This window comes from Pseudonaja textilis, chromosome 2 (genome assembly GCF_049901715.1).
Source record: "Pseudonaja textilis isolate UNSWEBS1 chromosome 2, rPseTex1.2, whole genome shotgun sequence".
In the NCBI taxonomy this organism is placed as follows: Eukaryota; Metazoa; Chordata; class Lepidosauria; order Squamata; family Elapidae; genus Pseudonaja; species Pseudonaja textilis.
This window is the reverse complement of record NC_141991.1, coordinates 220,428,496-220,452,791: the sequence shown is the minus strand read 5'-3', so window position 1 is coordinate 220,452,791 and position 24,296 is coordinate 220,428,496. Positions and strand designations below refer to the sequence as shown.

At 37.6% G+C, this 24,296-nt stretch overlaps 1 protein-coding gene across 2 annotated transcripts in view; it reads left to right on the top strand.

Annotated features, from left to right (window-relative positions):
- The window catches only part of RASA1 (RAS p21 protein activator 1), a 64,865-nt gene that overhangs the window by 23,935 nt on the left and 16,634 nt on the right, over positions 1-24,296 (top strand). Inside the window, exons 8-15 of one of the 2 annotated variants that reach the window (XM_087927080.1) lie at positions 2,116-2,266; positions 8,372-8,450; positions 15,910-16,030; positions 16,890-17,046; positions 18,646-18,733; positions 19,316-19,393; positions 22,778-22,935; positions 23,175-23,251. In XM_087927080.1, the coding sequence (XP_087783206.1) occupies positions 2,116-2,266; positions 8,372-8,450; positions 15,910-16,030; positions 16,890-17,046; positions 18,646-18,733; positions 19,316-19,393; positions 22,778-22,935; positions 23,175-23,251 (909 nt within the window). The remainder of the gene's footprint in view (positions 1-2,115; positions 2,267-8,371; positions 8,451-15,909; positions 16,031-16,889; positions 17,047-18,645; positions 18,734-19,315; positions 19,394-22,777; positions 22,936-23,174; positions 23,252-24,296) is intronic. The other variant, XM_087927081.1, reaches the window with a different exon arrangement.

Sequence of the window (24,296 nt, the reverse complement as noted above, 5' to 3'; positions counted from 1 at the left end):
AAGTACTTTTGTTGCACACCCGCATATGGTGCTGCCTGCGTTGACCTCAGCGTTGATGGGGCACTTCGAATCAGGAGACCTTCTGCCACCATTGCTTTCCCTTCTCCCCATGCTGCCGCAGTGTTTGGAGCAAGCCACGGCATTTGGCACAGCCACGCGAGGCCGGCCAGGCCTCCCCCCTGCAACTGGAGCCCGGAGGAGACACTCAGCTTCAGGCACTCCTGTCAATGCCTTCCTGGGCATCGTTTGAAGGCAAAGCCCATTCTTTTAAAAACAATGCCCTACTACGACAAAGCGTCCCCTGCCCAAGAGGGCAGCCCAACCCCAAGTGGGGAGGCGAATCTCCCGGGGCCACACCGGAGGATTGGCCCACCCCAGGAGAAGCGCCCAGCTGCCATCCCTGCCTGGTGCCAGGTAGAGTGCGAAGAGCTTTTCCTGGGGCACACAGCACAGCTGACAGGCGGGCCCTCCTGCCTGGCAGCGGAGCTCTGGCCAAGGCAGCAAGCGTCTCCCTGCCGGGCCCTCCGCTCATCCCACCAGGGCTGTGCCGGAGCGGGGCGGGCTGGGCAGAGCCGGGAAAGCGAGCCACGGGTGCGGGCCCACCTGCCAAGCAAAAGAGCCGAGCCAACCCAAGCTTGGCTTCCTTCCCAAGGCGCCACCAGGAGAGGCTGCCCGAGGCAGTGATAGCGCTCACCTGTCTGTGGACAGGGAGGTGAGGCGACGGAAGCGCTGCTTCCCTGGCCAGCGGGTCCGGCAGAGAGAACCCGAAGCCACCCGTTCTTTCCACCCCTCGCCCAGCCCGTCCCCATCCCCACGCATCTCCAAACGCGCCAGCAGCTCCAAACGCTGCAGCAGCATGGGCATCGGGCAGAGGCGCTCACTCGGCAGGGCTTAACTCGGAGGAGGACACGGTGTGGCCGTCACCTCACCTCCCTGTCTACAGATGGGTGGGCATTATCACTGCCTCAGGTGGCCTCTCCCGGTGGCCCCTTCGGGATCAGGCTGGAGGGATTTGGGAAGGAAACCAAGCTTGGGTCAGCCCAGCTCTTTCGCTTGGCAGGCAGGAGCGCACCTGTGGCTTGCTTTCCTGGCTCTGCCCAGCTGGCCTGGCTCTGGCGCGGCCCTGGCGGGATGAGCGAGGGCCCGGCGGGGAGGTGCTTGTTGCCTTGGCCAGAGCTCCGCCACCGGACAGGAGGGCCCGCCTGTCAGCTGTGCTGGACGCCCCAGGCGCAGCTCTTCGCACTCTGCCTGGTGCCAGGCATGGATGGCAGCTGGGCACTTCTCCCGGGGTGGGCCGATCCTGCACTGCAGCCCCGGGAGATTCGCCTCCCCATGTGGGGTTGGGCTGCCCTCTCGGGCAGGGGAGGCTTTGTCGTAGTAGGGCATCGTTTTCAAAAGAATGGGCTTTGCCTTCGAATGCTGTCCGGGAAGGCGGCGACAGGAGTCCCTGAAGCCGAGTGTCTCCGCCGGGCTCCGGTTGCAGGGAGGAGTCCTGTCCAGCCCCGCTGGCTGCGCCAAACGGCGTTGCTCCAAACGCCATGGCAGCATGGGGAGAAGGGAAAGCAACGGTGGCGGAAGGTCTCTCAATACGAAGTGCCCCACCAAAGCTGAGGCCAACATCCAAGCCGTTGCCTCCCGCCCGCCCAAGGATGCAAGAGGGGGGGAATTAAGTCACCCCTGAAAAGTCGGCCTAGCTGTTTTTTCGGCGGTCAAAAAAAAATAAGGCCCAGCCTTATTTTGTGAGAAACACGGTAGTATCTCATCTCATGCCTAAGCTAAAATTTAAATATTCTTTCTCGTATTTGTCAAAATAGTCTACTATAAAAATAACAGGGCGGGGGGTTCAGCAAAGGTTTTTAAATTAAGGTTACTTCAAGATGTAAAAGGCTTTATTTGCAAAGTAAGACAAGAAAAGGTTTGATTTTTTTTAAAAAAAATTCTTGACTGCTTTATCATTGCTTAATTAAGAAGACTATCCTAAGGGGGGAAAAAATGACAATAGCCTTTTTGCAATTGATTAGATTTTCCTCTGCTGCATGCTAAATTCCAGACCAATGAAATAAAACCGATTTATTGACAAAGACCTGTAACCTTTTCCTTCTTCTTTATAATTAGTGGGTCAAGTATCAAGTTTTCTTGTGAGGCCTTCTGATAATACACCTGGGGATTACTCACTCTACTTTCGAACCAGTGAAAACATACAGCGTTTTAAAATATGTCCAACACCAAACAATCAGTTTATGATGGGGGGCAGATACTATAACAGGTATGTTGCAACATATTTTACAGTTTATATTATGTATTCTGGTAATTGCCATTAATGATATATACTGAATTTTTTCAGATTTTGTGGTTTTGTGAGGTTTGATTTTTTTTGTGGCAGGGAGGGAGAATATTATAAGTAACAATTATTTTTGCTTTGAAAATGCAAAATTTAAAAATGTAAAATTGTGCACATGTATTCAAATGAGTAAGATGTGTCCATTGTCAGATCTTAACAAATAAAAAGGTCTTGGCCATTGGGTCATAAGAGCAGAATCTGCTATTTTTTTTAAAGTATCATTGCTTCATCACATTGAACTTAATTTTCATATGAGAGAAAATTTAGGACATAAACTGCACTTACACTGAGTACATTTCATTCTATTTTTCAAGTTCTTTAAAGTATGTTAATTTTGACTGTGTTTGAATAACCTTTAGTAGTGCTAAGTTTAGTTCTCATTTCCAAAGAAGATTTGCCCTAACTTAGATTATGGAACTTGGATATGCCAAACATGAACCAGGGAATTGATGTCCATCCCAACCGAGAATTTCTCTCGCTTCCAGCTTGTCTTCTGAGTTGGTTAGAAATCCTGCAGCTGGTGTGACTGAGAAAGTGTCAAGTTCTCCTAGCTGAGAAGGTCATTGGACTGTCATAGAACTTCAAGTGGAAGATGTTATGAGGCTAAACAATTGGATCATTTTGCATATCCTACATACGTACAAGCTTCTTGAATATCTTCTTCACTAAATCTGTCTGGCATTCAGACATCCTCATTGAAAATCGAACTAGCAGCAGAACCAGCCCCTTTGAAGGTAAACTGTCTTTTGCCCATTGTCTAGTTGTCTAGTTCTTAAGGGTATGGCAATAGAAGCCTCCCATTTGAAAATTTCAACATGTATGAAACAGGAGTCCACAGTCCTGAATTAAGCAATAAAAATCCCATTTCCAAAGGATCTGATTTGTGTAACTTGACAATGAGGAAAAACTAAAAAGTGTTTTCTTTTTTAGAAAACATTCTCATCTGAAGCCATCTTGAATTATACTGTGTATTTCAGTTTTTACAAGCTATTCTCAGTGATTGTTACAAGTACACTAATTCAGCCTCAAGTCTATGTTTGAACTTCATTGTTTAGATACTGAAATTGTGACCTGATTTTACACTGTGTGAGTGAAAATTTACTTATGCTTATCTAAAGCACCCTGCTGGATCTCACCAACTATTTTCTACTGCTGCAGCTCTTTGCTTTTTCTGTTTTGATCTTGAGAAAGCAACAAATAAAGGGGAAAAGTCCATTACATAAGTCAAGTTTTCTGAATCCAACCTATTATTTTTACATCAACTTCCCCAAAAAACAATTTTGTGCTAATTAGCTGAGTTTTTTTTTTTGGTGTGTGGTATACTGTGTATATAATGAATTAATTACCATGTATATATATAATTAATTAAAATAATATCTTTAAGCTGTTCATAGTAGGATTTCATTCATATAACATTTTTAAATTTTCTTTTGTCATAAGATATAGTTTCATTATTAGATAGCTTCTACATATTATACACATGTATGTGAGAAAGAGAAAGACAATGACATATTATCATGAAATTTTCAAAATGAAAATGCTTTTTGCAGGAAAACAAAATAGTTGATAATCTGAGAATTATAACTATAAAGGATACTATTGAAGTAGTGTTTAACACTTGCAGATCCAGCTCTCAAATTATCAAAGCAGTAGATATTGGAGGTTCAGTAAGAGAATTTAAAGGCCTCCCCGCGCAATTTCCATAACTGTTCAAATATTAGCCTTCAAATGCAATTTTATTCTCCCTCTTATAAATTTTTTCGAAGTATATAGTATGAGAATTTAGTAGGTCCATTGGTAGTGGCACACTTTCAAATATGTCTTATGTAACTCTTCAATATATCTTTTTTCAGTAGCAAACCAACTGCTTCCATATTTTTGCTAAAAATATTTATCGTTAATGGGAGACAACCTCAGCTCAAAACAGTCATAATCTATAAAATATTCAGTATTTTACTAGATTTAATTTTCTTTTCAAATGTTTATTGCTTTAATTGCTAGGTTTTACATATAGGTTACTGAATATGAGTGTACTGAATAAGTGTGTGCTATGCATTTCTATTAGCAAAAGGAAAAGATATGCAAAATATTCCAAACACAAACTGTTATGCACAGAGAACACTTTTTTTCCTGAGAATTCAACCAGAATTAAAATATTTATGGTGTAAAGCTTGGACCAAAATGAAGTTAGTACTGGTCAGTGAGAGTAGAAGTATAGGAAAGAAATTGGTGTTGGTATCTTTAGCAGCTCCAGATTCTGTAACAGACTTTGATCCTTTTCCTTTCTTTTATGAAATTTTATTTAGAAAATTTTAGCCAGCTGAATTTCTTTGCAGCTGCCTACTAACACTATGGAAAACGATATACACTATGTACTAAGACATACAAGCAGGGAAGAGGGGCATAAGACAAGATTTTACAGATGACCACCTCAAATATAGAGCAGTCTCTTCAGAAAACCATACCTCGCACTTCCTGGCTGCAATGGTACATGGGAAAGAACTTGGGAGACAGAGCGAAGAGAAGTTGCCTAGAAAACTATAAAATATAAAATTGTGGGATATGTCAGATAAAAGGCAGTATAGTCTATTATTTTATAGTAGGTTGGCTCAGAAACCTAGTTTTTGGGCCTGTAAAGGAAATGGCAAGAGAGTCTTTACTAAAACTGACACCATCCTTCTTTGTAGATATAACAGAGAGAGAAAAATTGATAAATATCAGATTTCATAAAGTGAAATGTATTGCTTTTATGGGGCAAAGTCTCTAAAAATATGGAAAGTGGGAGGTAGTATAAAGCTTGATAATATAACAAATACTTTAAGTATATGAGCACTACACTTCTGAAAATGTAACATAAAGTATACAGTTTACTATTGGTTTTAAGTACAGATCATATTTAAATTCAATTTTTCTTTCTGCTGATGTCATTGTATGTTTATTATAATTGAAAATGCCAAAATGAAGAAAAGTGCTCTGTTAATATAGTCTATACACAATGATTTATTCAAGTGCATTATAGTGCGTATAATGTGCAGACTTGTAAATAATGTGGGAGTGCAAGATTTGTTTCTTTGTTTGAATATTGGCCTTCGAGTGCAATTTTAGCCTGTCTCCCTATTATAATACATTTCAAACTCTTCAGTGTAAATGTGATTAAATTTGAATATGATTTTTTTGTTTTCCCTTTTAGAAAAAAACTCAGCAATTTATAAAAATAAGAATAGATTAGTAATAGATCAACAGTTTATAAAAGCCACACTTAAAATATTCCTCAACTTCATGTTAAAATGAGACATTTCAAAACAATATAATCAAACAATAAAGTGGAGAAAGAAATTGTTTTTATGCTTGCATAACTATACTTTTAAAAATGATGAGATTGGATATGCCAGATAGAAAACTAATGTGAGATTGCTTTCCTGTTTTCAAGGAGAACAGTTAGAAATATGCTACTGTTTCTTTTCTCAATGTATGGAGAGGGTGCTATAGGTGAAGACTGTCACATAACTTGGTCCCAAACCATTTGTTTACAATAGAATTTTGTGACTTAAAACTTGTTCTAATTATTTGGGCCTCTGTTTTGTATTAGAGAGTTTCAATACATTAAAATATATACGTTCATAATTTTTTCTACAAAGTATAAAATATATTTTACTTTTCAATGTAAAAATACATATATGTATAAAATCTATTATGTGCGATTAAATATAGCTATAACAGGTTACAGTTGCAGAATCTTTTACATTTCAGCGACTCACAAAGTGAATAGAAGCTGATATAAGGGTACAGTGTTAAATACAACATACAGTTCTACAAATTTGAACAAATTGTCCATTGCTCAAAAGAAGAAGAAAAGAAGCAAATATGGTAGATGGAGAAATTTGGACATCAAGTTAATTTAGTGCTACTTTCTTTTTACAGTAAAGTTGTCGCTGAGTACAATCCTCCACCTCATTAAGTCTACAAAGATGTAGATTAGTTTTATAGATGAACCCATATTCCAATTTTTATAACTTTTCAGGATGTGATTGTTGTTCTGTAGCCATAAACTTCTCTAAACAGCTATCTAAGTATTTACAAACGAAGATAACTCATTCTTACAAAGAATTTTAAAAATAAGTTGAAAATAGTTGACCCTGGAAGTAGTTATGCCAGTACAGTGTTACTTAGGTGGAAGTGATCTGCACTGAAGAGTTTTCTAAAGGAAATATTTTTCTGACTTCATCACAAATGACATTATCTAAAATGTGAAGATAAAGCTTGATAAATCTGGCACATTTTGGAACAAAGTACTTTTAAATGATAATTCCAATGACTTTCTTGATTTTGACTTTGAATAGTTTCACTTCTCATCCAAGAAGTTTCTTCAGAATTGAAGAAACTTTATTGCTGCTTTTTGAAAAAGAAGCAAAATGTTTTCAAAGGAGAAAAAAATCAAGAAAGTCCACTTGCCTTTTTGAAAAAAAAGCACCTTTGGGACAACCATGTCCTGGATGATTAAGAATCTCCAAAAACACTTTGAAATGATAGAGCAATATTGAAATGTTCCACCACAACTACATAAAGCAGATCTGTAGAAAACAAATGGAAGAAGCATTTAAAAAAAATAAGAAATGGTAGTTACGCTTTGTAGCTTTACTTACAGTAAAGAACAATAAAGGGCTTAACAAAAAAGGAAATTTAATTAGAGTACTTACCAGGAAAAGAAAAGTCTGGCCTTCAGACTTGAATGGTCGTGAAAATATGTCAAAAGATCTAAAAAATGCAAGAATATTTTTGAACTAAAATAATTTTAAAACATTCCAAAAACAGGCACAAATAGCCTTAGCTGAATACACGACATCTTTAGAAACTTATTTCTAGAGAGACATTAGAAAAGTGTCCAAACCTTTTGCAACTGCAATGTTCAGTGTTTTCTTATTTGACTGCGTTCCCGCTCACGCTAGTAATACTATTGCTAAATTTGCAGATGATACAACAGTGGTGGGACTCATCTCCGAGGGGGATGAGTCTGCCTATCGAGATAAGGTAGACCGGTTGCTTTCGTGGTATGGAGACAATAACTTGGTCCTCAACACCAATAAGACCAAGGAGCTTATAGTGGACTATAGAAGGAACAGATCAGACATCCAGCCTCTGCTTATCAATGGAGACTGAGTGAAGCAAGTGGCCAGTTTTAAGTTTCTGGATGTTACCATATAAGAGGACCTGACCTGGGGAGCTCACATTGCAGCACTGGTCAAAAGGGCCCAGCAGAGATTATACTATCTGAGACTTCTCAGAAAACAACAACTGAATGGAAAACTGCTGGTGACCTTCTACCGCTGCACCATAGAGAGTATTTTAACTTACTGCACCTCTGTATGGTTTGCCAATTGCAGTGGCAGATAGGAAAGCACTGCAGAAGGTTAACGTCATTGCCCAGAAGATCATTGGTTGCCCTCTCCCCTCTTTGGATGAGCTTTACAGCTCCTGCTGCCTTAAGAAAGTTCAAAACATTCTCAAAGTTCCATCTCATCCTGGGAACCCTTTTTTTGAACTATTATCATCTGGCAGACAGTAAAGAATAATAAAAATAAGGATAAATAGGCTGAAAAACAGCTTCTATCCCAGGGTAGTAGCTCTTTTGAATTCTGCTGTATAGTGCAGTATTGGGGTGGTGTTGGGGTTTTTTGGTTCAATGTGTGGAGGGTGAAAGGTGTGTGTTTGTGTTTATTTTCATGGTCATGGTCATGATGTGCACTGAAGATGTTTGATTTTGTTGTACGAGGTGCAAAGACAAACTAAACTAAATTATGTTTGAATCAATAAACAACTGCACTTAATAGTATGAATGCATTCAAATTTTCAGAAAGATGTCATGGTGTATTTAGCTTTGCCCTTTGTGTAAGTTGTGTCAATTTCTTTTCATTTGGGAATTCATTTAAACATACAATTTGAGTAGAAAAGCCTATACTTTTATAGCCATTCTATTTCAATTTTATAAAATTCTAACTCTTAATTGACTCCTGTTTTTTTTTTTTTTAACAGTATAGCAGACATCATAGATCACTATAGAAAAGAGCAAATTGTTGAAGGCTATTATCTTAAAGATCCTGTTCCAATGCAGGTGAGTCTTTACATAAATGTTTAATTATAATTAAAGGTTTTAGTAATTGCAAAAATGCAAAATAAGTCAATTATTCTTTTTCTTCTTCGATTGATCCAATCTCATATCCATACAAGTATTGCTACGTTACGGTATAGTTCCCAATCTGGAAGTCCAAGACCACCTCTGCTCTTACTATCCTGTAAAACTTTTAACTTTATTCGGGCTTTTTTGCCTGCCCAATCACATTTTGTGATTTTTCTATCAAGTTCTCTAAAAAAAATTCTTATCTAATTTTGTTGGAGTTGTTTGAAATAAATATAAAATCTTTGGCAGGACATTCGTTTTTATAGTTGCTATTCTTCCTAATAACGATAACTGCAGAGTCCCCCATTTTTCCAAATATTTTTTAATTTGATTGAATAATTTAGTGTAATTGTCTTCTTTTATTGTGGAGCACTTTGCTGTTAACCATATTCCTAAATATATATTTTTTTATTTGTAGTCCCATTACATTTTCTAGTTCCTTTTTATTTCTAATTGTTATGTTTTTCACTAGCATTTTGGTTTTGTCTTTGTTGATTTTAAATCCTGAAATTTTTCTAATTCCTCTATCAAAATTGGGCCTGATTCTAGTGGCCCCTCAATAAAAGAAATCCCAAATCATCCGTGAATGCTTGTAGTTTATACTCTTCTTTTTTAATTTTTGTTCCCCGTATTTCTGAATTATTCCTAATTTTTATTAATAGTGCCTCTAGTGTCAAAATAAAGAGCAGAGGTGACAGTGGGCATCCCTGCCGGACTCCTTTTGTTATTCTAAATGCCTTCATTATATCTCTATTTATTATTATATTGGCCTTTTGGAAAGAATAAACTGTTTCTATTAATTTTTCAAATCTATCTCCAAACTTCATTTCCTTAATTTGACATACCATAAATTCCCAGTTTAAATTATCAAATGCTTTTTGTGTGTCGAGAAAGACAAGGGCCACTTGTCTTCCTGGTTTCATTTTATAATATTCTAATATGTTCATTACTATTCTAATGTTGTCTTTTATTTGTCTTTGCGGTAGAAATCCATTCTGATCACTATGTATAATTTCGTTTAAAATCCTTTTTGTCCTATCTGCGATAATACTCATAAAAATTTTGTAGTCGGCATTCAAGAGCGATATTGGTCTATAGTTTTTGATTTGATTAACATCAGTACCTTCTTTTGGTATCAAGATAATATATGATTCCCTCCACGATTCTGGTACTTTTGCATTTAACAAAACCTCATTACATACTTCCAGTAATATCAGTTCCAATGATTATCCTATTTTTTGATATAATTCTCCTGGTAAACCATCTGTCCCTGGGGTCTTATTTGCCTTCTGTTTTTGGATTGCTTCCTTTAATTCTATTAATGTAATATCTCAATTCAATATATTCCTTTTTTCTTCCTCAATTGGTGACATTCTATCTCTTTATAAATACTGATCTATTTTGTTTGTTTCTATTATTTTTTTGTCTATAGAGATCTTCAAAATATTTTAGGGCAATCTTTTTTTTTCTCTTCATTACTTTATAGTATTCCTAATTCATCATGAAGCTGGTGTATTTTCCTTTTTTTCTTTTTCTTTTTTCAATTTATAGGCCAACCCCGGCTTATTTGCATTTTCAAAATAATTTTGTTTCATAAATTTAAGATCCCTTACAATATCTTCCTATTCTAATAGGTTTAATTTGTATTTGGCCAAATTCATTTGTTCCTTAATTTGATTACTCCCTGGAGGTTTTTTTGCATTAATTTTTCTAAATCTCCAATCTCTAATTGTAATGTATTTTGTTGCCCCCTTTTCTCCTTGTTTCTTTTTGCAATGTAAGATATTGTTACCCCTTTGGTATATGCTCTGGTATATGCTGTGTCCCATAGGGTTTGCAAAGATGTTGTTTTTTATTTATATCAAAAATATTGTCATTGTCAATTCATTTGAAATTTTTTAATAAATTCTTCTAATAATATCTGGGGGTTCAATTTCCATCTTTTTCTTTTCTTTTTTCTGGCCTCTCCAACTTACTTTAATGGGGTTGTGATCAGCCCAGGTGTTTGGGAGAATTTCATTTTTTTTCTATTTCTTTGCCTAAGTCAATATTTGTCTATACCATATCAATTCTTGAATAAGATTTATATGGATTTGAGTAGTATATAAATTTTTGTTCCGTGCAGTTTAATGTTCTCCATACAACTATTAGGTTCAATTCCTGCGTTATATCAAAAAATGTTTGTGGCAGTATATTCCTTTTTCTCAATTTTTTATTATCACAGACGTAGTCTTTTATAGATTCTACTATACTATTATAGTCTCCAACTATGCATATATCATTCTGACCTGTCTCAACAATTCTTTCATGAAGTTTTTTGTAGAATTGTTTTTGGTTTTTGTTAGGTGCGTATATATTTACTAGTAGTATCTGTCTTTGTCCTATTTTTATCTCTAGTATTAATATTCTACCCTTAATGTCTGTGTAAATTTTCTTTGCTTCTATCTCTTCTCTGATATATATCACTATCACCCCCTCCCCCCCCCCGCCCTCCACCAATGTAGTATGGAGTTTCCTCAAATTCTAAATACTTTTTGTCTTGATTCTTGATATGTACCTCTTGGAGGCACACAATATCTGTATTTTGCTTAACCAGTTTTTATAGTATTTGTTTTCTCTTAACTACGTCATTTAATCCATTTACATATATTGACAATAGTTTTAGTTCTTTTTCCATATTTTTATTAATCTATCTACATCTAGTTCCTATTCATTTTTTTGCTATTCATTTGGGATCTGGTTCTAATACCTTCTTTCTTTTGGGATTCTTGTGTTTTATAAATACACTGCTCAAAAAAATAAAGGGAACACTTAAACAACACAATGTAACTCCAAGTCAATCACACTTCTGTGAAATCAAACTGTCCACTTAGATAGCAACACTGATTGACAATCAATTTCACATGCTGTTGTGCAAATGGAATAGACAACAGGTGGAAAGCATAGGCAGTTAACAAGACATCCCCAATAAAGGAGTGGTTCTGCAAGTGGTGACCACAGACCACTTTGCAGTTCCTATGCATTCTGGCTGATGGTTTGGTCACTTTTGAATGCTGGCGGTGCTTTCACTCTAGTGGTAGCATGAGACGAAGTCTACAACCCACACAAGTGGCTCAGGTAGTGCAGCTCATCCCGGATGGCACATCAATGCGAGCTGTGGCAAGAAGGTTTGCTGTGTCTGTCAGTGTAGTGTCCAGAGCATGGGGGCACTACTAGGAGACAAGCCAGTACATCAGGAGATGTGGAGGAGGCCGTAGGAGGGCAACAACCCAGCATCAGGACCGCTACCTCCGCTTTTGTGCAAGGAGGGACGGGAGGAACACTGCCAGAGCCCTGCAAAATGACCTCCAGCGGGCCACAAATATGCATGTGGCTGCTCAAACGGTCAGAAAAAAGGCTCCATGAGGGTGGTATGAGGGCCCGATGTCCACAGATGGAGGTTGTGCTTATAGCCCAGCACCGTGCAGGGCATTTGGCATTTGCCAGAGAACACCAAGATTGGCAAATTCGCCACTGGCACCCTGTACTCTTCACAGATGAAAGCAGGTCCACGCTGAGCACATGTGACAGACATGACAGGGTCTGGAGACGCCATGGAGAACACTCTGCTGCCTGCAAACCAACATGACCGATTTGGCAGTGGGTCAGTAATGGTGTGGGGTGGCATTTCTTTAGGGGGCCGCACAGCCCTCCATGTGCTCGCCAGAGGTAGCCTGACTGCGATTAGGTACCGAGATGAGATCATCAGACCCCTTGTGAGACCATATGCTGGTGCGGTTGGCCCTGGGTTCCTCCTAATGCAAGACAATACTAGACCTCATGTGGCTGGAGTATGTCAGCAGGTCCTGCAAGACGAAGGCATTGATGCTATGGACTGGCCCGCCTGTTCCCCAGACCTGAATCCAATTGAGCACATCTGGGACATCATGTCTCGCTCCATCCACCAATGCCACATTGCACCACAGACTGTCCAGGAGTAGGGGGATGCTTTAGTCCAGGTGTGGGAGGAGATCCCTCAAGAGCCCATCCGCCACCTCATCAGGAGCATGCCCAGTCATTGTAGGGAGGTCATACGGGCACGTGGAGGCCACACACACTACTGAGCCTCATTTTGACTTGTTTTAAGGACATTACATCAAAGTTGGATCAGCCTGTAGTGTTTTTCTCCACTTTAATTTTGAGTGTAACTCCAAATCCAGACCTCCATGGGTTGCTAAATTTGATTTCCATTGATAATTTTTGTGTGATTTTGTTGTCAGCACATTCAAATGTAATGAACAAAGTATGTAATAAGAATATTTCATTCATTCAGATCTAGGATGTCTTATTTTTGTGTTCCCTTTATTTTTTTGAGCAGTGTACTTTCCCAAATTATCATACAATTACTTTATAATATTAAATCTTATCTTTCTGTCTTGATTCTTTTGAATACAATGTTTTAATTTATAGAAGATTCCTAAAATTCTGTTTCTGTTCTTTTTTTATATTATCAATGTTAATATCACTCACTATCTTATTCTCTCTAAAGACTAATTTATATTTCTGAAAGATAAAACTATCTAATAAATAATATGTTTCTGTGTTTCTTATTGAAGATTTCAATAATTATTGTCCGTTCATATACACTCTAATAAATGTGGTATAGTATAGAACAGTGGTGCCCAACCTTTTTTGTGCCACGGCCCGGTACTGGCATCACAAAATCATCCACGGCCCGGTACCAGCATCACAAAATCATCTGGGGCCCAGTACCGGCATCAGCACGCATGGCAAGGCGAGCTGAGCAACCAGCCAGCCAGCCAGCCATCCCCCGCTTCTCCCCGCCACCTTCAACTCCTCCTTTGTACCTGTGTTGATGGGCTTCGCGACGGCTTCAGGACGGTCGCTCGGCTCGCCTTGCCATGCGTGCTGAAAGAATCCTCGCGCCTTAGTTTTGTTCGAAGCTGCCCCCCTCCTCGATGAAACTAAGGTGCGAGGACTCTTTCAGCACCCAAACGCTGCTTTCTACCCGGAAAAGCTCACCGGAAGCACTTTTTCATCAAAACAAGATGGCAGCACCCAGCAAACTGGCGGCCCGGTAGAAATTGTTCCACGGACCTGTACCGGTCCGGGGACCGGTGGTTGGGGACCCCTGGTATAGAATATACGATATAATATAGTTGATACTTAATATACAATTAACATAAATATTAATCCAAGTATATAAATCCTAATTATATTTTAAATATAGCAATATCTATCTATCTGTCTATATATATCCAAAATTATAGTATATTAAATCATCTATAATATTTATACGTAACTCCAGTTAATATTTGGCATTCAATATAAATCTAAATATAAAATATAAATATAAATATAAATTAATTAATATAAACTAAGTATAAATTAATCCTATAAATTTAATAAAGCTTATCTATATTATAGTTTTTTCCTAAAGATGTCTCAATCTTTAAAATTAATACAAATATAGGTTATATATCAATATTATATTTGATATTTCAAAACACTTAATATATCGAACCAGTTATTTTACAGTTGATTTTCTAATAGACTTATCCTCCAATTATTAAAGAGTTACTTGATATTAGAGTGTTCATTTCCAGTTCTGTCTCAGCTAATAATCCAGTCTCCTTCCGCTGTTAATTTTGGGCTTTCTATAGTCCTCCTGCTTGTTCAGTTATTAAGTTCTATGATTCTACAGTTCGTTCCTCCGGGCTTTGCCAGGTTTCACCAAATCTTCTTAAATTGCCTTATTGTTCTCTAAGCCCCCAAGGCTGTCAACTTCCCCCTTCTGCTTGCAGGGCTTTTCTAAAACAAATCCACAATTCACAATCACCTCCGGAGCTCTCCTCTTTGGTCCTCTTTCTGCTACAACTTTCCCTTCTTCCAATTTCACTCCACACAGTCACACAGCCGATACTTCGTTGCTTTCAGCACCAGAAGAATTGAATCACTGGATTCTCCTTTCCATCCCTCTTGAGTTTTAAGTCTTCTCTCTTTTCAGCTTTCCTGAGTTCTTTAGGTTACAGCTCTTTCCTTTCGGGTTGCCGCTTTTCGGGACTAAAGCCTTCCCCCTGGAGCTTCCTCCTCTGCTGAGAGTCTCTAGAAAGTTACTCACTTTAGGAGTTCGATCAAGTCTATTGCAATATGGGATTCTTTTCAAATGTCACAGTCCGTTCTTTACAATTATTGCTTCCTCTTCAATTGTGACTAGTCACGGTTTCAGGTCCACCATGTCAGTATGACAGGACACTCTCTACGCCGGGATCGAGGGAAATCCTTCAGTGTAGCGGGAGGCTGGCTCGCTCCCCACCACACCCTTGGGGTCCACTCTGCTTCGTGTTGCTCTCCAAGCTTCCTGCGCCTTCAAAGGGCCCCTGATCACGGAAAAATCAGAGATAAAGGACAAAGCTAGTCCTCTCCCTCTGCAGCACCTAAGTCACCGGAATGCCCCAAGACACTGAGTTTTGGCAGTCACTCTTACCCAACCCATGTCATAGGGCTGCTGTTGTAGAGGAAAGAGGGGGAGTGAGAAGTATTACCCGTTTTCACTGTCTTGAGTTAGTTTTAAACATAATCAAGCAGGATAAAAACATCTAATAAAATTAAAAAATATTTGGTTTGTTCTTTCGGTAGAGGGAGTCATAATTTAAATTAATTATAGCAATGAGAAAATTGCTCTTTGGACCATTTTGTAGGTTACTTAAATTCTTATCATTTGTAACTGTTTATTTGACCATCCTTTTAAGTTGATGTTCTTTCTTGTCATGCACCAGAATGCGACTCATAATTAAATCCTTAATACTTAAAAAACAAAACAGTAATCATCACACTATTACTGTATTTACTGTTATACATGAACAAAGGCAAGGACTAGCAGATCCACTTGTTTACAGAATTATGAAGAGACACCTAAGCAAAACTAAGCAAACCAACCAAAATGGGTAGGCCAGAAACATCGTGTCAGAAGGAATGGAATAGAAGATTAGGAGAAGAGTAATGGAATAAAGAATTCCTGGACTTCAAAACAGAAAGGCACAGCATATTGTTGCTGTTCCTACTTGTAAAACTAAATAATACAAGTAGAATTAATACAATCTTAAAACCATTTGTTGAAGTACAAAGATTTCTAAAATATAAATGAAAAGAAACTTCATTTCATTCATACTGTTTCATTGTATTGTTAATGTGCTCTAATTGGATATGGGGAAATGGATTAAAAATACATACAGGGAGAGGGGGGGGAGATATAGAAATAGCTGACAAAGTTATACATTAATTTAAGATATCATTCTTTAGTTATATCTTGCAGCACCCTGAATTAATCAGTGTGCTGTAGTATGCACTGTAGAATTCTAGTGTTTCAGAATGAACGTATTTTTCCTCTTAGCATCAAGGGCAAGTGCTGAACGATGTTGTAGATGGAAAAGAAATTTACAATACAATTCGGCGAAAAACTAAAGATGCATTCTATAAAAATATTGTTAAAAAAGGATATCTTCTTAAAAAAAGTAAGTACAAATCATAGTTTTTGTGTTAAGAATGGCTGTGAGTATCTAACAATTCAGTTAAATTTTGCTTCACTTGTGGCAAGTACTCCAGTGTCAGTGATTAGAATCTTGTACATACTATAGTTTAGGGAATCTTAAATTATACTAAATAGAGCCAGTTTGGTCCAGTGGTTAATGCACCAAGCTAGGAAGCTGGAGACCATGAGTTCAGGTCCTACCTTAGCCATGAAAGCCTGCTGGGTGACTTTGGATCAGTCACTCTCTTTCAGCCCAATTCACCTCACAGGATTGTTGTGGGGAAAACAGCATGAAGAAAGGGTTGGATAAGTTCACCACGTTTAATTATTTGTAAAATTAATAAAGGAGGAAAATAAATAAAGAAATAACATTGTGTGGCAGAAACATAATGTAATCCTATTTGCTTATACTCAATTTGTATGCTTTATATAGAGTGTAACTGCATACTATTGTCTTTTTTGGCTCATATTTATATATTAATATTCTTCTGCAAGGTGAAAAGAAAATACAGTTCTACAATTGCCTTTTCTTCTGCTTGTGATGTATAGAACTTGAAACTACTAATCAGAATTACAATATTAAAAAAAGAAAAGTTCCAGAAAGATATGAATTCATACATTCATACCCAGTCTATAGGGAATCTTTCCAGCAGTCAATCAAAATTTGAGTTCGGCTAAACGTTTACCTTATGTAACATTCCATTGTTAAAGATCCATAAAAAATTTGGGGGGGTAATTTGAACAAATAAGGCAGGATTGACAAAGATAATTTTAGAAGTCAGACTGTCAGAGACTTGATAGAAAATCCACATATTTACCCTGCCTCTTTACCCTGTTTACAGGTAAAGGAAAGCGGTGGAAAAACTTGTACTTTATTTTAGAAGGAAATGATGCACAGCTTATTTATTTTGAAAGTGAAAAGCGAGCAACTAAACCCAAAGGATTGATAGATCTTAGTGTATGTTCTGTCTATGGTGTACATGATAGTCTGTTTGGCAGGTAAGATATTATTTTCAAATATTTTGGGGTTAATTTCATTATTAATGAAGCAAATGTAAATATGCTGTTCTGGCAATATCTGAATGGGTTTTTAAACTTGGAGAATAGCAGCAACATATATCCAATAGAAATTCAATCAAATTTAAGCAATAATGATTCCCATAGATAACAATCTAGAGAATGGCAGGCATAATCTCTTTAGTATCTAAAATGGGGAGGGAGCTAAATATCTACAAATAATACAGATTAACAGAAATACAAAAATAGGAAACTTAAAAACTTATTTTTTTACTTTTTTGTATTTTAATTCTTATAAAATTTGTTCCATTCACCAATATTTGCTTTTCATTAATGTGTGTTTGTGTGTTGTGTATTGACAATACAAGATTTATTTTCAACCTTGAAATACCAAATAATTCTAATGCTTGTAACATTAATAATCCAAATTGTAATTAATATTGCTACAATATCATTTTTCTTGTCTCTGTTTTGATATTCTGCTTTATATAAATAATAGAAAATATATTTGCCTCATTTTTTCTTTTTTAATTTTGTATTGTTATAAATCTTGATACATTATATTTTCTATTGTTCAAGAGCTATTGTAAGTTATCTTTTTGTTTTCAAACTTCTACAATGTATTGATTTTTAAATTTTACAATGAACAAAAATGAGAATTTCTGGAAATAAAATGACACATTTTTAATTTTTGTTTGTGCTTTTTTAGTGGGAGAAGGGCTAGGTCAGTATAAGAGCATTAAAACTAACTGATAGTTTTACATCCTATGGATTGTCTATTTCTATTCCTGAGGATAGGACTTGAACAATTCAACTAAGGATTTGACTACCTTTAAGAAGATGGTGATATTATAATATGTGTCACATGGAGCAGATTTTGTAGGCATTGTTAGAACAGGGGCCAATATCCCAAAAATCTATAACAGAATTTAAACCAAAAACAAGTACTGTGTATGAATGATATGTGTTTTTCTTAGGGCTTAGAAAGTTAAGAAAAATAATATGCATTAAAGTATTGAATTAAATTCCAGGTGTGCATTTTCTTTGTAAAATTCAGTTGAAGTATTAAATTATCTTAAAATTATGTTTGTTTCTATCATTCAAAATGGTTATTAAAGTTTCTTAGTTCCTGAACATAAACATACCAACATCATGTCCAAAACTGGGTACATTTTGATGACCAAAAATGAAATTTGTCTGTAATGACATTTTAGATTGGAGAAGAATATAACAAAGTAAAATTGACTATTTAGAATTCAGACTTCAATTTATGCAGTTTTTGGAGTCAATATTAACTAATTTATTTTTAATTACTAGATTTATTTTCTGCCCATCCCATCTTGTGATGATTTATCCTTAAATGATGCTATTAATGTACATTAAAAAGAGATGCATATTATCAATTTAAAATATAGGCATATTTGGAAAATAAAGAAGGATTTAAATGCACTGCAATAGGAGAGTAATAATAGTAAACATATATGAGAATGAAAAGCACTGCATGTCTCAGGAGTGACATCTGCATTCTGTTAAAAGAATTCTATTGTTATTTGTTTGTTTGTTTGTTTTTCCTTTAAATAGGCCAAATTGTTTTCAGATAGTAGTTCAGCACTTTAGTGAAGAGCATTACATCTTTTACTTTGCAGGAGAAACTCCAGAACAAGCACAGGTAAATATTTTTTTTAAAAAACCCTACTGAATATGATTAAGATAGCAGTATATGATATGTTTTTAATGTATTGTAATAACAATTAGATTGGATTGTAATAATGTGCTTGCTATAGTGGTTTGTATTTATAATATTCAAGGTCAAAAGGTTTTTACAGCATGTGTGTGCATATGCGCACACAAACACCCAAAAAGGACATTTTCCTTGTAAGAAGATTGACATACAGCTTAGTGAAGCAGTTTATTAAAGGGTTGTCATGATTGAAGCAATCTGTTTAGAAGTGAACAAGAGCAAATACTTACAGAAATAGGGCAGTCAGAAAAAAGTGTCTGTAGTTGCCTTTATACTTTACCTTCCTGTAATTAAATGGTTAATTGATTATGATCACACTATTTTTATGCATTAGGAGAAATAAAATAGAGATCTGTTATAACAAATTAAACTTAACTAAAACATTTAAAGATTAGTTAAAGGATTAAACATAAGTACAATTTTGTCTGTAATCCTGCACCCAGCTATGGACATATAAAAGTTTGCACTGCATAGGTAGGAACTGCTGATCTGAGATTTTCTTACCTGCAGGACTGGATGAAAGTGTTGCAAACTTTTTGCAATTTACGAAAAACAAGTTCGGGAACATCTAATAAACGCTTGCGCCAGGTACTGTGTTCTCACTGAAACTTTTTTGATTGAACTAATGTATTACTTGTATAAAGTAAAGGAGTTATAATTTTTTTAGAATAATCATAGTGTCTCCTTTATCATGTACTTTAAACAAATTAAAGATTGAAATAAACATGAAATAAATGGAGTTAATTTTAATAACACAATTACTGCTTTGCTTTTAATAATTTTTAACTTCATTTTTAATAATGAAGTCAAAGTCAATAGGCAAGTCATGAATTAGTCAACTAACCAAATTCTAAGAAAAAGCTGTTATATAATCAATTATGATGTTAATTGGCATTTTTCTTAGAGATTGCTCTATAATCTTAATGGAGCAACATATATCCGTGGTAGTAGGGATGTCATTTAGTGTATTTTATGTCTAATTATAGTGGGATTATCATTATATGGATATAATCCTATGTATGTTATAGGACTATATATTGAGAATATAATCTGAGAACTAATTGTTTCGCCTAAATTAGACATTTTTATTGAGAAGCCAACCCCCAAAGTGTATATTATTGTAATAATTGTATATCTTTTATTGGGTTACTTCCAAAAATTCTTGAGAATTATAAATAGTAAATAGCAAATTCTACTGATTACATCTTAATATTTGATAGAACAATTAACATTTAGATCAGTGGTTCCCAAACTTTTTCAGTCCACTACCCCCTTGGTGCTACAAACTCATAATCAGTGCCCCCCACCCAGGGGTGGGATTCAAATTGCTTAATCAGTTCTGTGGGTGTGGCATAATTTGTGGTCATGTGACTGGGTGGGTGTGGCTTGCTGGTTGGGCATAGCTTGGTGGTCATGTGACTGGGTAGGCATGGCCTGGTGGCCATGTGACTGACAAACCAAATACAAGTGGTTCTCGCTTAATGGCTGGTTGCTTAGCAAGTTTTCTAAGTTATGACTGACATCCCCAGAGCTACTTGATCTGTTTTGGGAGTTTTGACAGCCATGCACACGCATGCACACACACACACACACACACACACACACACACACACTCCCTCCCTTCTGGAACAGGTGGTTGGACTAGATATCTCATTTACTCCTTCCATCGCTCCCTCCATCCATTCCTTCCTTCCTTCCTTCCTTCCTTCCTTCCTTCCTTCCTTCCTTCCTTCCTTTCTTTCTTTCCCTTCCTTCCATCCCCCTCTTTCTTTTCCTGTTCCTTTCTCTTCCTTTCTCTCCCCTTTTCTTTCCCTTTTCTTTCTTTACTTTCTTGTCTCTTCCTCTTTCTCTCTTTCTCTCTTTCCCTCTCTTTCCCTCTATCCCTTCCCTTATCCCTTTGCTCTCTCCTCCTAAGCTAGGAGACCTACCTGAAACACACACACACTCTCTCTCTCTTCCAACAAGGTAGAGAGAGTGTCCAGCAGAGTCGCTTGTGACGAGTCTCACGCCTGGTCCTGCATTGCCTGGAAAAGCCGGCAGGCAAGGCTTCTGGGTCCAACAACAGGGCTGCGGGTGGGATTTCCACCCCTCCCTCTTTTGGGGAAAGGGCTGGGAACTTCAAGTGAGGCTGCAGCCTCCCCCACCACAGGAGCCGCAGGAGAAGTGAGTTGCAGGAAAAGTGAACCAGCCCACCCTGACTGTCTCACCTTTTCTTCTGCCACCAGCCGTGGCAGGAAGGTAAGTTTGTAGGCATTTATTCAAACGTATGTAGCCCAAACCGCAGTGGTTTCATGACGGTCTACAAACTTACCATCCTCCTGTGGCTGGTAGCAGAGGGAAAGGTGAGCAGTCAGGGCAGACCTGTCACTACTTGGCTCCCTGCCAGCCTGCATCTCATCAGCTGCTGGGGCTCGCTGGTCGCGGGTGCTGAGGGGGAGTGGTTTATGCTGCCTGCATCGCCCCTCTGCCAGCTGCCCCTCCAAGTGTTTTAGCCAAGTGCGGCTGCCATTATGCAAGCTCCATGGGTGGAAGATCCACTCTCACAAGGCTTGACTCGCATCATTCTCACAGCGGCGGCCCGCATTCAGCCAAAGTTTGCAGGTTGGCAGGTGGCAGAGGAAAGGGGCGGCAGGCAAGGGGTGATGCGGGAGGCATAGCATCATGCTCCCTGGTCTCCTCCCCCACCCCCGCCCCTAGCAGGCAAGGCCCAGCAGCTGTGGAGAATCCAGGAGGGACCCAAGTGACAACAGGTCAGCCCTGGCTTGCCTTCCTCTTGGCCACCAGCAAGCCAGGCTAAATTGCACCCTGCGAGGGGTCCACCTTCAGCACTCCTCTGCCACCTCCCTTGCCTCTTATCACCCCCCTAAGTCATCCCACCACCCCCCAGGGAGCAGTACCGCCCACTTTGAGAGCCACTGATTTAGATGTTATAGTACTCTTTCTTCCAATTTTATATGTGACAGTCATTATAAATTCTTTTAATCATAAAAATAGTGTTTTATGATTAAATATTTACTTTCTTATAGGATTGCTGTACTTTCTTTCAAAAGGCTGTATGTGTCTGCACAGAGCAAACTTATGAATTACAGAGAGGTTTAAATATAGGTTGGTGCTTATGCCTTCCACATTCTATGATATTTTTTTCTGCCCCAGGGAGTGGCACGGTGATCTTCCTCTTCAACTTTCTACTAATTCCTGCATTAGTAGCAATGTAGTATATTTTATAGAAGATTGTTGCATTCCATGGAGTTTGATGGTTTTCTGAATTTATTTTGCAATAGGTGGTTTGCCCCACCTGATGCCTTTCAATAATTAAACACGTGTCCCTTTTATTATTGCTCTGGGTTCTGATTCTCTTTATCCATGTAGAGGGTGAATTTTCCTGCCTGCCATTCTTTCCTCAGTCTGTGCTAAGCTTGTTGAATAGCTCCTTTTGGCTGCTACAGGAGCGGCCTGGTGGAGAGGCAAGGGTGCGCATGGGGCACTTTCAACTGCTAAAGAAGGGGCCCGTTGGAGAGACAAGACATGTGGGACATTCCTTTGAATAGAAGCAGCTCAGTGGCTGGGCGAGGCACATGGTAGGAAAATTAAGACACCCCTCAAAAAGATGGCCTAGCCATTTTTTCAGGGGTCTAAAAAAAATAAGGCCCTGTCTTGTTTTCTAAGAAACATGGTAGTTTCTCTAAATTTGCCCTATGCAGGCACAAATCCAGTCAACAATTTTGCACTTTTATTCTTATTTTATTTTTGTAGTGTATAAATTCTATCCAGACATTTTTCTGTTTTCTTTACGAGCATTAGATAGATATGAAAGAAAATACAATAACATTCAAATTAAATCTATTATGTTTTAGCTCTTAATGTGGTATTAATATAATTACTATATCAGTAGATATAATAATTTATACACAATTTTGTATACTTCATAATTTTCATAAAATAAAATTTAAAATTCTGTTGCAATTTTTCTAGGTCAGCAGTCTTATATTGCATGTTGAAGAAGCCCATACACTTCCAGCAAAGCATTTTACTAATCCTTACTGTAATATATCCCTGAATAGTGTTCAGGTGGCAAAAACGCATGTACGAGAAGGACAGAACCCTGTGTGGTCAGAGGAGTTTGTGTTTGAGTAAGTTTCATGCTAATTACATGGGGCAGGGATGTTTGCCAACAAACTGAATAGATTTTTTTAAAAAAAAAAACTACTTTAAAATGGAATTAGAAATCAGACAGTTTTATAGTATGTAGCTTTATTTCATTTTTTAACCAATATGACTGTAATGAAAATGCCAATGACTTTCTGGCATTTTGATGTTCAGTGTGATGGTAGAATACAAATATTAATATGATTTTTCTTTTTTTCCCCAGTGATCTTTCTTCTGATATCAACAGATTTGAAATAAATCTTAGTAATAAAACAAAGAAGAGTAAAGATCCAGATATATGTAAGTTTGGTATTTAAAAAAAATATAGAATTTATCAAAAAAGAAAATGACTCTTTTCCCCAGTTAAATAAAAAAAATTCACATAACTTACAGCTGCTTTTGTCCCTTTTCGATAATATCTTTCTTAGCACATAATTTATTGTAAATTTCATTGTTGTTGATTCTTCATCTTTTGTAGTCATTTCAGCAGTAATTTCAGTTCATGGAAATACTTTGAAAACAAGAGAGGATGGTGGCCATTATGTATTCTCATTTCAAATGGTCTTCAAATGCTTTCTGATTTCCAACAGGCACTTAAGGAATTCTTCAGCAACTCTATAGGCAGGTGAATTGAGGACCTAGTATGCTGCTGATACGATGCAGCATCTCAGGCCCTTGACAAAGTTGTTCCCAGATAACCTCTGTGGATTAGCTAATCTCTGTTAGCTCCTTGTTTCTTTGAGGAACTTTGGCAGATGAAACAACAAAGGCAACGTCTGGAATGTAGGTAGAATATAACAAAGATTGAGTTTAACCAAGAAAGAGTATGTGCCCAACTTTGAGCCTACTCTGTGATGATAATAAAGGAGAAATATGTATTCTATTTATTTATCTATTTTTTATTATTCCATTATATGAGTTAAAATAAAAATTAATTACAAAATTGCAAAGTAAAAAAACACCACTGGCCAAACAATGTAAACTCGGATCTCTACCCTAACCAAAAAGCAGGTTCTTGCACTGCCTCTGGGTCTCAGGGCCAGAACTAAGTCTTAGGATCTCATGAAAGGCCAGCTGGGCCATGGCCATCCTGATCTCCAGAGGTAGAATGTTCCACAAGTTGAATGCTATAGGTTAGGGTTAGGGAATATATTCTAGGATCTGCCAACCAGTATTCTTTGGCCAATGGGACCTGAAGCATATCTATTCTTCCTGTCCGATTGAATGGCAGAAATAATTGGGGAGAGATGGTCCCTCAAGTAACCTGGTCCTAAGCCAGGAAGGACTTTTAAGGTAACAGCCAGCACCATGACTTACAGTAGGAAGCAGACTGACAACCAATGCA